General features: G+C 37.8%; 1 protein-coding gene across 3 annotated transcripts in view; it reads left to right on the top strand.

Moving 5' to 3' along the window:
• FANCC (FA complementation group C) overlaps window positions 1-14359 on the top strand; it is a 286431-nt gene that overhangs the window by 98896 nt on the left and 173176 nt on the right. For 2 of the 3 annotated variants that reach the window (XM_045086109.1, XM_004777392.3), the window contains 3 exons: window positions 7001-7214; window positions 8958-9042; window positions 13258-13352. In XM_045086109.1, coding sequence (XP_044942044.1) covers window positions 7050-7214; window positions 8958-9042; window positions 13258-13352 — 345 coding nt within the window. In that variant the 5' untranslated portion in view covers window positions 7001-7049. Of the gene's footprint in view, window positions 1-6971; window positions 7215-8957; window positions 9043-13257; window positions 13353-14359 lie in introns of all 3 variants that reach the window. The other variant, XM_045086108.1, reaches the window with a different exon arrangement.

The raw sequence follows: 14359 nt of genomic DNA, 5'->3' as shown, positions 1-14359 counted from the left end.
AACAGGTAGGTTGGTCTCAACTGTATAGTCTACCATTATCTGACATAGGACTGAAATAGGATGCAATTTTAATTAAGTATGTTTCCACTAAAAATATTCTGTACTGTAATTTTATACTTTTGTTTACCTCCCCTGTCTTGGAACTTATGATAGACTTTTACTTCCAGCTATTTACAGTGCCAAGAAGAGCCAGATAAAACATCTTTTGAAGCCATTGGAAAACTGCAGATACTCAGTACTCAAGGGGTTAACACTGGCATGAAAGGAAGTGCAGAGTTCTGAACAGATTCTTTAGCAGCTTTTCACCCTCAGGGCATTGCCATTTCTTGAGAAGCTGGGAGAGACCAAGAACCTGAAGGGGGGGTTAGTCAGGGAAGTTAACAATGCTTTTGGCAATTTCATGGTGTTAGAGAGACGTAATGTTGGATTGCCATAGGAAAAGATTGTTATTCTTACTACCTAAAACTGTAAGGCTTTAATATGTCAAGAAACACCATAAAAGCAGGATAGTGGATAAAAAAGCAAAATCACTGTTTTTTATCCCCTAAAGGATCTAAAATGATCATCAGTTCAGAAGAGCATTCAGGAAAGTGTTGATGGTGAACTTTATAATGGATGGCTCTATGTGAAACAACTGATCAGTTTCCACATTATGGTACATAAGACAACCAGTATGTGCTTTCTCATTTGACTCAAAGCACACACCACTATAAATGAAGTATTCTTGGAAAAAGATTGACCCTGGACCTAAAAAAACTTATAAATTGTGCTCTCAGTTTGTAGGCAATATAGGGGTTAGCAAAACATGCTAACGCCAGAGGAATGCAATCAGCCAACTGCACAAGTGTGGAGGATTCTATTAGTACAGTAGATTCTATTAGCCTCTTCTACTCGTTTTTTTTTTTTTTTTTTTTTTGGATAAATGATATGAAAATCAAGGGGTGATTATTAAAGATTAAGGGAGGCTTATTTTTATATCATTTTATAACAGATTAAAGGAGAGATATCAGTATTGTCCATATGCAATGTGTGGATGTTGTTTGGATACTAATATAAACAACCCAACCTAAAGGGTAATTTAAAAAAAATTTGAATGTAGATGGGTTATTAGATGATTATTTCTGGATTTATTGGGTGTGAAAGATAGTGTAGTTAAGTTTCTTTTTCTTTCCTTTTTTTTTTTTTTGGAGTCATTAGAAAAGAGAGATATAGATCAAAGTATTTTGGGTAAAATGGTATGATGTCTGTGATTTGCTTGAACTAATTAATGGGTACATAGGCGTTCTTTTGGCTGCTTTGTCTGCTTTTTGGTGTATTTAAAAATAGTTATTAAACAGGAAAAAAAAACATAAAAGTTCATTTGTACTATGTAGCCTGTGCCTTAAGTGAGATTATTATAAGCTGTTCTCTCTGTTGGGTAAAAGTCGGCTGTTTATGAGTGGTGTCAGATAAAGAGATGTAAACTTTATTTTATTTGCATAGCATTCTTTTCTGTTAGCTTCATCTGTGAAAACTATGTAACTCTCTCACTCTTAAAGAAGCACAACTTGATTCATAGTCTTAGTAAGACTATATGGAATGGATGAAGGGCAGTTCTTCAGAGCGAAAGTGGGGTGCATTCATATTAAAGGAATAGGAAAAGGTTGCTAGGTGGGCAAAACTACAGATACCGACTACTTTGCACTTGCTGGTTACTTAGGACATTCAGACCTACTGCTGTCTACACAAAGAATTTGTTTTTTAAAGATTTTATTTATTTATTTGAAAGACAGAGATCACAAGCAGGCAGAGAGACAGGCAGAGGGAGAGGAAGGGAAGCAGGCTCCCTGCTGAGCAGAGAGCCCCATGCGGGACCTGATCCCAGGACCCTGAGATCATGACCTGAGCTGAACCACTGAGCCACCCAGGCGCCCCACACAAAGAATTTTTAAAACACTTCCAATTAATATAATTTAGCTTTCCTTTCAAAAAGGGAGATATCTGAAGTAATAATGCGTGGTTAATGCTTCTGGCTTCAGGCCCAAGATTTTTGGATAATGTCAGTTCCTCTTCCCATCTCTGCGATAGTTGGTAAATTACAGACTTTAGAAAATTTATCTACTAATAATATACTCTATATATGCAGTAGTAGGAGCGGGAAAAATGAAAGGGAAGGGAATTAAAAAAAAAATTATATGACACAGCAGGAAAGACAAACACAGATAGCATCCAAAAACCTCACTCATGCATTTTGCTCAAGAAGGCATAATTTGCACATGATGATAGAGTACTGCTGGGCACACCCAGCTCTGTGGCTTGGACAATCAGTCCAGTCACTGAGGCCTGCTATTGGCTCTGCCCAGAATCCAGATCTTCCATACACACTTTAAACACCATTGGATCTGCTGGGACATGTGTGCCAAGTGGCAGAGCACTTTAGCATGAATCAACTGTGCAGTGATTCTTGCTCTGGGTCCTACTCATATTTCTCACTGCCAGAAAATAGGTAGAAGCAGATAAATGGTCTAAAACCCATGTGAGTTTATGTTCATGAGTCCCAGAGATGTCAGCCAAATGTTTTGAAAAGATGCAAAAAAGGTGGACAGTAAAACCCACGTTTGTTTTCTGCGCTTATCCAGCTATCTGGTCCACATTGGAGGCAACCACTGGTACTAGTTTGTTGTTTATCCTTATTTTAAAGGGCATATCCTGACTTGGTACAGATGCTTGGATTGCAAGAAATGTCCTGAAGTGGCAGGCCCTGTATATTCATGGGATTTATATCCCACTATCTGAAATACATGCAAGGCACCTGTGTCTTCTTTATCTCTTCTTAGTTCTGTCAGCCTGATAACTTCAATATGGTAGACTAGTGTAATACACTGTGTTCTGAGTTGATACCTCTAAGGGAGGTGAAAGCGGTTCAGACCACTTTCACATGTCCTCAAGTTATCCCAATGGAGAAATGCATTAATTACCAGCTTCATAACTGCATTCTAGGTGCCTGGGGTGGTATTAGTTTTCTCCAGTAGGGTCCACATCTGAAAGTACAGCTTGAGTTGGAGTCACCATTTGATTGTGTCTTTGTAGCGCAATATCATTGACTAAGACCAACTGGCTTCCTGGTTGAAAAGACGGTTTGTTTTTTTTGTTTTGTTTTGCTGTTTTTTTGTTTTTGTTTTTGTTTTTTTTTTTAACAGATTATCAGATATCATTTTTTGATAATCCAGTCTTTCACATGGCCATTCCTACTAGAAGGTTATAACAAGGTAGGGTCCCTGATCATAGGCAATACCTCATTGACCTGTATTACCTTCTTGTTCCATGGACTTCTGGTTTCTAATACCCTAATATGAACAGAAGTTTCCCTGCCGTTTTCCATGATTTGGCCCAGTGACCATTTCTAAATTCCTCTTCTTTCTTCAAAGGTTTGTTGCCTGCAGCCCACTATCTGGTTTATATTAGATGTTATATCAGTATATGTGAAACTATATCAGTTTGTAGTTGCTTTTTTTTGTTTTGTTTTCTTGAAACCACAGAAACCAACAGTGGTTAATTTAAGGGGGAAAAAAAGGATTTTGCAGAAAGCCCTGGGTAGTGGACAGAATTAAAGAGCAAGCTGAGGGGCGCCTGGCTGGCTCAGTGGGTGGAACGTGCAACTCTTGATCTCAGCTCAGGGTTGTGAGTTCGAGCCCACAATGGGTATAGAGATTACTTAAAAATAAAATCTTTTTTTTTTTAATTTAAAGATTTTATTCATCCATTTGGTGAGAGAGAGAGCGAGAGAGAGAGCACAAGCAGGGGGAGTGGCAGGCAGAGGGAGAGGGAGAAGCAGGTTCCCTGCTGAACAAGGAGCCTAATGCTGGCCTCGATCCTAGATCATGACCTGAGCTAAAGGCAGATGCTTAATCAACTGAGCCACCCAGGCACTCCAAAAATAAAATCTTAAAAAAAAAAAAAAATAGAGAGCTAGAAGGCTATACTTTGTTAATATAAGGACATGATGTAGGGTCCTTTGGATCTAGACTGAGTGAGTCTTTGAAATGACTTAGTTCCATCCTTATATCATTCTCTTCAAGATTCAGATTCCCAGCACAGGGTCTGGTTTGCCTAACTTGAATCATAATTTCACCTCTCACGGATGGCACAAGGTGCCTTGATTAATAGGCTCACCAAGACTTGGGGAATGGAGGAGTTCTTTCCTTAAGGGACAGTAAGGTGTTGTAATCAAAAGAAGGGAGGAGGAATGCTCAACAGGCATAGTCAACAGATGCCCATTCCAGAGTGTTTGGATTAGGTCATCATTTCTCAGTAGGGGTGTCATTGGCCTTTGGGGGAAGGCCGTTTTTCGTGCACTGCTGAACCGATGCATTGCAGTATGCTCAGCATCCCTGGCTCCTGGGCACTAAATGCCAGCAGCACTCCCACTGCTAAGCATCACAATCAGGTCACCCTTGTTTCCCAGTCATGACCATCTCCCCCCAGACAGGCTGTAGAACAGCCCCTCAGGACCATGGCTGCATGATCCCTAAAGCTGTTTCCATTTAAAACCATCAGATGTATTCCTGTTGCTAAGCAAAATGTTGTTTGTAATTTGGCAGTAATAAAATGATGTTTTCTGTCTCTTCTACCAAAAAGGTCTTCGGTTTAGTGTCTCCAGATATCTAAAAAGGCCTCACCTAGAACTGTGTGAACTATGTAAGAAATCCATTAATTTGTTTCTTCGGTTTATTTCCTTGTTGAAGGCACAGACTTTAGAGCTAGACTCTGTGAATCAGATCCCACAACCTGTAGCTCTGCTATTTCCTAGCAGTTACTTCCTTTGGGCTTTTATGTAATCTTACTTTGGGGAATTACGTAATTTCTCTGTGCCTCTGTAAAATGAGGATAATGATAGTACCCATTTCATAGGGTTGCTTACAGGATTAAATTAGCTACTGTGTGTAAACCACTTAACATATTGTCAAGAGCATAGTAAGGATATGTGTGTATAAGCTATTACTGTATTTCTAAAATGGGATATTAATAAAATTTCACATAGATATACCTTAAAAATTTTTTTTCTGGGGAAGTTACCTTTTAAAAGTTCAATTGCTATATCTGAAAAGGCATTTTGTTATAGTGTTTAGTTTAGAACTATACTTTGAAAAGTAGCAGTGAATTATTTATTTCTTTATCTAATATTTATTGTTTGCCAGGCATCTGTTAAATTCTAGGAGACAGGGAATTTATATACAGGTAGAGGAAGGAGTAACTAAGTGAGCAAATAACTACTGATGGGATAGGAGGTGTGGAGGAAGGAGCAGAAAGCAGTAATGCAGGAAAGGGTTCCACGTGTTGGTGGAACGGATGAGAGGCCTGGACCAGATGGTACGCAGTGGAGGAGTGGTGGCATAGGAAAAGAGAGCAGGTGCCAGAGCTAAGTTTTTGCAAGACTTCAAAGATTGCAGGAAGGAGCTAGGATCTTTCCTACAGGGAGTCAGGATTTCTTTCGCAGGAAGCTTTTGAAGTTGGGGGGAGGTTTTAAGCAGGAGTGTGCTGGGTGTGATTCTCATTTGGGAAAGTTGTTTTTGTGGACTGCAGAGAAGGAACTGGAGATGGATGGGTGGGAAGAAATGGATGGGAATGGGATGGGATGCAGCAGTGGAATTAGGAAGAAGTGGATAAGTTGAGTGAAATCATGCTTTTTTATTTTAGGAGTAGAATTGACAGGTGTTGGTGATGGCTTGGATAAGAAGGAGAATGAGAGAAAGGGAGGATTCAGGGAGAAGGAATAAATTTTTGGTTATTATGTGCCATTTGACAGGATGCATGTATTTCCCCCATGATTATACCTTTTTTTCCCTCATGGTCCTACTTAAGATCAAATTTTTAGTATTATTTAAAAATTTCCACCTTCCTGCTCTAGTTTTGTGTACTGCAACCAAATTGTATGACCTCCTTAAGTATTTTGATTTTCTTCTTTAATAATGAAACCTCCTTTGTTGTTGTTTTTGGTTAATTGGGACCATTTTATCTGTTAATTATTGCTGCTGAACGTTTAAGCTCACCTTTTGCAGAGCTGTCTTTTGAAATCATATAGCTGAGTATCATCCCTGTCCCAAGAAAGTCAGAGGCCTTGTAAAAGCCTGCACAGTTGAGAAGCAGCCCTCCCTCTTCTGCCCGGTGTGCTTCTTATGGGTGAGGATGGTGAGGAGCTGGGATGGTGGGGGGACACCTGGGTTTATTTAGCCAGCTCTGCCTGAGGCTCATTCTCACTGCGCCACTCCCCAGTTCTTTCTAACATGTACTTCAGGTGTGGTAAGTCACGTTTATGGACGATGTTCTGTCCTTTAGGACTAGTACACCTCCTCAATAATTATAGTTTTTCATATTTTACTAAAATATGATTTCTTCTTGTGAATTAATTGAGATCAAGCATATATACTAGTCTTTAATCAAATAGGTTGCTCAAAATGATGCATGTGGAATGAATTATTTTACTTTTCCTAAAAAGTGAAGAGAGACTGGAAAGAAATTTCAGTAGACAGTAATGCATAGCGAATTTCTCGAACACCTTAATGAGAAGCCAGAAATGCATATAAAACATGAAAACTTCAAAAACATTTTTAGACACAGCCTATTATTAAACACCCGAGGATGTTTTTGATTTCCTATTACATTAAAATACCCAAATGAACTTCAGAACATTTAAAAATAGCTCAATCTTAAAAAGAAGATATAAAGTATTATCAGCTGTGTGCTTTCTGTGTATAATTAGCATGTGTCTGTGAAGGTATAATGACTTCTAGTGGAATATTACTCATGATAAAAGTTCAGATGGTGAGAATTGGAGCTACAGCTGGGTGACACGTTTTAAAATAATTCAATGATGACTCCATCAAAGGCATTCTATTTTAGTCCCTTATATTCCCCCTTTCACTCATCAGTGGAATATGAAATAACCAATAAAAATCCTTTTAAAAATGTTTCATTTTCCCCCTTTCTTCTAGATTTGATGTGTGCTCACTGTTTCTTTCAGTGCTTGGCAGGCCACTGTGAAGGTCCATCACCTTTTCCCTTTTTCAAAGATGGCTCAAGATTCAGTAGGCTTTTCTTCTGATTATCAGTTTTGGATGCAGAAGCTTTCTGTGTGGGACCAGGCCTCTACTTTGGAAACCCAGCAAGATACCTGCCTTCACCTGCCTCAATTTCAGGAGTTCCTGAGGCAGATGTATGAAGTTTTGAAAGAGATGGTAAGTGGTAGACCAAAATAACAAATCTCTACTACATTTAACTAAGCCTGAATGTTATCTGGGGTCAGGGACTTGTGGTATTGACCCGATATATTGTTGGGTTGGAAAGACAAATTATCCATAGGTAATACAGACAGGGGGCTGTTTCCTGACCTCTGATTTCTTACGATTTAAATCTTCTCGATTAGTTACATTGTCATATGGGACTTCCTGACCAGTAAAGTTGTTTTTTTAAAAAACAAGATTTTGACACTTGTTGTCAGGTAATAATTGGGATTCTTTTAAATGCCTTTGCATTTTTTAAATATTGAAGAGTTTTCCTAAGTGCTTCCCCCCCACCCCCCCACCCCATTTTTAAGAGAGGGAGAAAAGATGGGGAGAGGAAGAGAGAAAATCTTAAGCAGGCTCCATGCCCAGAGTGAAGCACAATGCTGGGCTTGACCTCACAATCTGAAATCATGACCTGAGCCAAAAATCAGTAGAACACTTAACTGACTGAGCCACCCAGGCACCCCAATGCTTACCCTTTCTTTAATGCTGTCCTAAAGTTGGTTCTACCATGAGATGATAAATAATAAGATCTCTTCTTTTGAATATTTCAAGTGGTCTTTTCTGGTGAATATTAAGATTTTGAGTGTCTTCACTGCTGTTGTATAATGTGTTCAAATTTGATTTTTTTTGTTTTGACATTTCCCATTTTTACTACAATGGATATTTTAATAAATTAACATGCTTTTATGTTATGAAAATATTATTTGTTTTATACTTACTTTCTAAATTCAAAATGAAAAGTGAAATTTTCATTTAACATAGATGTTCTTTTGTTATAAAAAATATAACAAAGGAAAACTTCCCTTAAAAAAGCAAGTCAGAAATTCGAAGAATTACTCATGTTGACGATATGAGTTCATGTGTTTTTAGCAACTAGAAGGAAAGATAGAGTCTGTATGAGCAACTGACACTACCTTTTAAAATTGTTTTTCTGTAATTGGATTTCTGCAGCTTGGCTTTAAATTGGTCCCAGAAAGTCTAGGATTGGCCTTGATGCTAAGACAAATGTGAAGAATTTATTGGTGCAGCAGCTTACATTTCAGCTTATATACATGTTACCTCATTTAGGTCTTATTTTTGAATTTTCTTGAAAGGTAAAGAAGTGGGAAGAGGGCCAGTTATGCATGCTACAATAGCATGTAGATTGTTTAATCTTAAGCTGTTTTCTATTTGCTTGATCTGGTCTCAGATTATTGTAGAGTAAGTATGATGTCATTTCGCATTTGGTAACCAAAATAGTCATAAACAGAGATGTATATCTTTATGCTGTAGCTGCTTTTGTTTCTTTTTACAAGTTCTAGAGTTCTTGTCCTCCCAAGCCTTCTTTGAAATAGCCCTACTAAAGTTGAGTTAGGAACCTTTCTTATGGTGGAGTAAAAAAAAAACCCACAATATTTTGTTCACTGGTATACATTCTTTTATATTTTTAAACAAATTGGCGTTTCCTAAGTATAAATAAAATAAAGGTAATTTTATAAGAAGCTTGATTTTATGTAAATGTGCTGTACATCTTCAAGTTTTGGTGGTATGGTTTAAGGATGAAGTAAGGTAGTTACTTGTTAAATTTTATTTGAAATTCCCACTTTTCTGAAATATACTAAATATTCAGACTCCTTCAACCTATAGTATCAGTTTAACTCTCTAAGATGTGTGGTGTCCTTTTATTGACCAAAACATATTTTTCTTCTATAGGATTCAAATACGATCATTGAAAGGTTCCCCACAATTGGTCAACTCTTGGCAAAAACTTGCTGGAATCCTTTTATCTTAGCATTTGGTAAGACTCCAAAGCCTGTCTTCTCAAAATACAAACTTCTAATAATAATTTTAATCTATGCATTGTTTAACAAAATACAGAGCTTCAAATGATAAATTTTGTCCCATTGTTTACAAAATAACTATTAAGGTTTATTCATTGTTCCATTAGAAAGATGGCATCCTGGTCGCCTGGGTGACTCAGTCAATTAAGCATCTGCTTTCTGCTCAGGTCATTACCTCAGGGTCCTGGGAACGGGTTCCACATTGGGCTCTCTGTTCAGCGGCAAGTCAGAGGGTCTGCTTCTCCCTCTCCTCTCCCTCTGTGCTCTCTCTTGCTTTCACTATCTCTCAAATAAATAAATGAAATCTTAAAAAATAAAAAACAAAAAAAGGTGACATTCTTTTCTTGTCCATATATGTTCACATAGATTATCTCACACACATGTACATAGACACACCTATACATATGCATATTAGTAAGAAAATAGAACATGTGTTATAGAGTAGACTCTTCCAGATGATTATCAAACCTCATTTTTAATTCATTGTGAAATGGTTATAATAATGAAATAATTTCTTGTTTAACAATTTCATGTTAACTCACATTCTACCTTTTTCCATGCATAAAATCATTCTTCAGTGTCCTAATCCTTACATGGCCCTGACGTTCTTTGTGGATGTAGTTTTAACTGTAGTTTTAACTTGGTTAAAACTGTAGTTTTAACTTGGTTAAAACTGTAGTTTTAACCAAGGTGAAGAGGAATTTGGGGACACTTTGGGGTAGATGTTCCTTTCTTGACCTCCTGCCTCTAGCCTCATTTCCTGTGTAATCCTTCACAACCACACCACACACATGGTAGTCAGGTTGAGTTGAGTTACTAACAGTGACTGGAAGGCATGTGATGTCAGGGCTTGTGACATGTCACTCCTTTGCCTGGAGCTCTGTTTTCATTTTCTGTCCTTTTAAACTTTCTTTGAAATAGTTTTGCTGGAGCTGAATTAGGAACTTCTCTTAGTGTCCCCATAGCTGATCGCATCTCCCTGAATTCTAACACTTACTGCACCCTTTTGTAATTATCGGTTTGCCTGTCTGATGTCCTGGAGGACTGAATACTTCTCGAGAGCAGGGACTGTGGTTTTACTTGTTTTTGTCATTCAGGGCCTAGCATAGAGGAGAGCAGGCACATCTGAAGGTGTACAGTTGAGGTTTATTGCCTCACATGAATATATATATTCACTGGACAGATACTTACTAAGCATTTTTTTTTTTTTTTTTAATGTGCGAAGCCTATGAAAACATGGCCACGATTTCTCTCACTGGAAGTATCCAGTCACAGAGAAAAGAGACCCCAGCAGATCAGCCTGACTCAGAAATGGTTTGTGTTAATAGAGCTCTGAACAGGGAGCTGAGAGTTAAAGGAGAGTTTTTCAGGGGAGGTCGAACTGGGGCTGACTCTTAGAGAACAGTAGATGAAATGGGACTTTCTGAGATGAGCCACCAGACTCGCTAGGTTTCAGATTCCTTATTTGTAAAAGCAGGAGACTGGACTGATTTCTCCCTGTAGCTTTAAACTTGTATCTGTGTGTGATCATTCTGTAGCACCTCTCCCCATTACATTGGCCCCCTCTGACAGCCAGAAACAAATCCTTCATCTCTTTTTGTTTCAGTGCCTCGGTTATGTTTTGAATTATCTGTTAAATTTCAGCTTCCTGTTTGAGGTGTGCCTTGGGTTCTGAGCTTAGTGAAGACTGACAGACAACAGAACTCCAGGATGAATTAACTCTTGCCTGTGTTACTATTGTTGTTTTGCTAGTTGGGTACTTTTGGTCAGGAGAGGGTCTTTTCTTATGGTTTTATAATATGAAAGTAACCTTAAATACAGGAAAGGTGACAGTTTCCATCAAAGAAAGAAGTTAAGTCTCTGATAATGCTAGGTGAGAATTGGATCAGAAATAAGGATAATAAAGAAGGAGGAAAGATTTGGAAATGAAAAGATACCTGAAGAGGAGAGAAAAAACAGATAATGGAAAGGGAGGGAATACCTTTTATTCGGGTGTGTTTTCTACATAAGTTTACTGCTTTCAATTTCTTGGAATTATGGCTGCCCTCAGGATTAAGCATAACAGCTATAACCTCACTATTTGGTATTTATTGCTATATAAAAATCTGCCCCCAAACTTGGCAGCTTAAAATAACAAATATTTATTGTCTTAAAAAAATGCTATCTTCATTCTTTTAAATTGTAGATTAAGGAATTTTAAAAGAATTTTGAAGAATTAATTTAGTTTTCATTTGGAATACTAGCTCAGGATACAAAAAAATATGTGGCAAATATATGCTGGCATATTTTTTCCCCTTCCACTCATTTTTAGAATCCAAATTTTCATGAAGAACTGGTGGCAGTGACTCTTTGCATGGTGAATCCCAGGTGTTTTCCCATCTCACTCAACTGGACTGCAGGATGTCCACTCTGAATCTAGGAGCCTCAGAGAGGAACCTGACAGATGCCTTCTCCCTGCAGTGAGCGTTGGTGGCACTCGTGAATAACAAGTGATGGCTTCTGAAATTGTCCCTCAAAACAAAACAAAAACAAAAACAAAGAGCAGCCAGAGAAATGTTCACCCAGCCTTTAGGAGGTGCCTTCCCTTGCCCAGGGTCAATGTACTGAAATGGACTGAAATGCACTGCTAATGGGCTTATTTTGTTTTAGGGACAATTTCGAAAAATTATACACTTGTTGAACTAAATGTGCAGATTCACTCAACACCTGGGGAAAATTTCCATCTTTTAGATAACTTAAGTTCCATAAAATACTATTTTCTTTCTTTTTCTCCCCCTCCCCGCCGTCCCATTGGGTTGCTTTTTTTTTCCCCTAACAGGGGAAGCCACTTGTGTAGTAAGCATATCACTGGATGTGTCTGACACTCTGTGACATGAAGATAGTTAGACTTTCTTTTAATATTTAAAGCACAGGAAGTGCAGTGGTCAAATTTTAAATCAGTGGCATTGGTTGAGCCTGAAGAATCCTAGGATCTTCAGAGGTTAAATGACATGATTCATGAAATATACCTGTAATAGGCAAGTCGGTGAGACATTTGAGCTCATTAAAAACTAGGAAAAAAATGAATGTCCCTCAGAATAATCCCTGATAAAGTTTGTCCAGAGATGTTATTATGGGAGCAGAAACTTATGATGTTTATAGGGGAGAAAAGTAGGCTTAATAAACATTTACTATTAGTGTTCTTTAGTATATGGTTGAAAATGCAGGGGTAGCTTTTATATTTTATAAAAGGTTATATTTTCCTTATTTCTTGTTGATATTTTCCTTATTTCTTGTTCCCATAGCTCTTAGAAATGCTGTGTTTCTTAGACCATAGAAGATGAGAGGGTAAGGGGTATCAGGTGATTCTGCAGATAATTGGTTCCTGGTGCTGGCCTTCCTCAGCTGCCACTCCACGGCCTTTAGATGAAAGCCATGGTTGGTTGGCTCTTGTGTAGTTACTGATGTCTTCAGTTTTATGCATCATTCTTGCTTCTCAGTTGTGTTGTAAAATCTCCAACTGGAATGGACTCTGTTACCAAACGAGGAAAAAGAAAATGGCTCACTGAGTAGATATTCTTGCCAAGTATAAGATTTCAAAGTTCAGCGTTTTCATCACATATTTGGTAAAGTTTTAAATTTTAAAGAATGAGGAACATGTCAGAGGCTTCTATTTTATCCAAACCATTTAGAAAAACAGAATATGTTTTAAAACGATCCTTTCGTTAATTTTTTTTTTAAGAAGTAAGGGTGTTTTGGGGAACTAGAAGATTAAAAGATTAAGACAGAAATCCTTAGTACTGCCTAGAACAGTTATATTGCCTTTAAAAGGTTGAAATTACTATCAGTCTGAAATATGCTTTAAGAGAACTAATCTTGGGAAACGTGCAGTCCTTTTAGTTGTTTCTTTCATTCTCTTTTGGCTTTAAAAATTGTTGCTGTATAAGAAAGGGAATTGACCACACAAGGGCTAAGCATAAGTGATCCCAAAACCACAAGAATAAAAAAAAACTCCATGAAGTTAAGTTTCACAGATGGTCCTGGATGTTTGTTTCATGAATTTAGTAGTTTGAGATTTTCCTAAAATATAATACATATATTTCCTTTAAATACAGTGTTTAAAGAATTTTTATACTGATTATCTTTTCTTCCTATTTGATTAAACCTACTTATTTTAGTTTTCCTTTTTGCAGATGAAAGTCAGAAAATTCTAATATGGTGCTTATGTTGTCTAATTAATAAAGAACCACAGAATTCTGAAGAATCGAAACTTAACTCCTGGACACGGGTAAGAGTAAATCCTGCCCTGTACTGCTTTGCATTGAATTGATTAAAAGGTGCTTCTTTGACAGTCCAGTTCTGTGATGTTTTAGAACTTTTTCAAATAGTCTTCGCTGTTCCATTATCTTGCTGGGTGTAGTTATTCAAGAGATTTCATTTTTGCTTGACTGTGAGTTCCAGAAGATAGCAGTCTTTAGGGTGAACTTTTTCATACCTGGAAGACCTAATATTGCATGATTTTGAAAAGTTGCTTTCAGGTAATGTAAAGAATGTTCACTCTTTCCTTCTAGCGTTTGCTATCCTTCAAAAAAAATTGCTCCTCCTTATCAACCTAGTTTAAATACTTATGTAATTTCTAAGTATTTCTCTCTCTCTCAGGATCTAATCTGTAGTAAAATGAAAATTCAGAAGTGCCCTGGGAGCTGCTGTCTTTATTTTATACCTGAAGTTGGTATCCAGGCCAGGGTGTTCAGACTAGCACCACAGAATAAATCGTTGGCTGCCGCTGCTCACGTCAAATCGGTTCCTTGACTGTGTTGGACCGCATAACTGACAGCTTCCTGCATTCCCCCTGTCTATTTCTGCTTTTTCTTGAAGGGCAGGCACAAGTTGGCGAATGCTGTAAGGCTGGGCTGTGGCTGCCCTCACCACCAGCATCTCGCCTGTTCTTTTCTCATACCCCCCACTGTCGTGCTGTAATAACCCCACGGACTAGCTGATGCCTGTCAGACTCCACTTAGTATGCATATGGTTCAGATTAGCTGCTTAGTATTATGAAATCATCCACCCAGATTAATGCATACAGTTTTGTCTATCAGTCTGACTGGTGATATCATTCCATTCACTGATTTTTTAACCATTCCTTTGTTTTATACAAAATTGCTGACAGAGCTGACAAAGACAGTGTTTATATTTTTCTGTTAGATTTAAAAGCAGAATTGAAGGGACAGTAGAAGTGAAAAAGGGTTGGGTTGGGGAAGGAAAGGTGCAAACTTTAACTGGAAGGTAAATTAT

Source organism: Mustela putorius, unplaced genomic scaffold (assembly GCF_011764305.1).
Source record: "Mustela putorius furo isolate JIRA1106 unplaced genomic scaffold, ASM1176430v1.1 tig00000876_pilon_pilon_pilon, whole genome shotgun sequence".
Lineage (NCBI taxonomy): Eukaryota > Metazoa > Chordata > Mammalia > Carnivora > Mustelidae > Mustela > Mustela putorius.
This window is presented reverse-complemented; position numbering and strand designations above follow the sequence as displayed.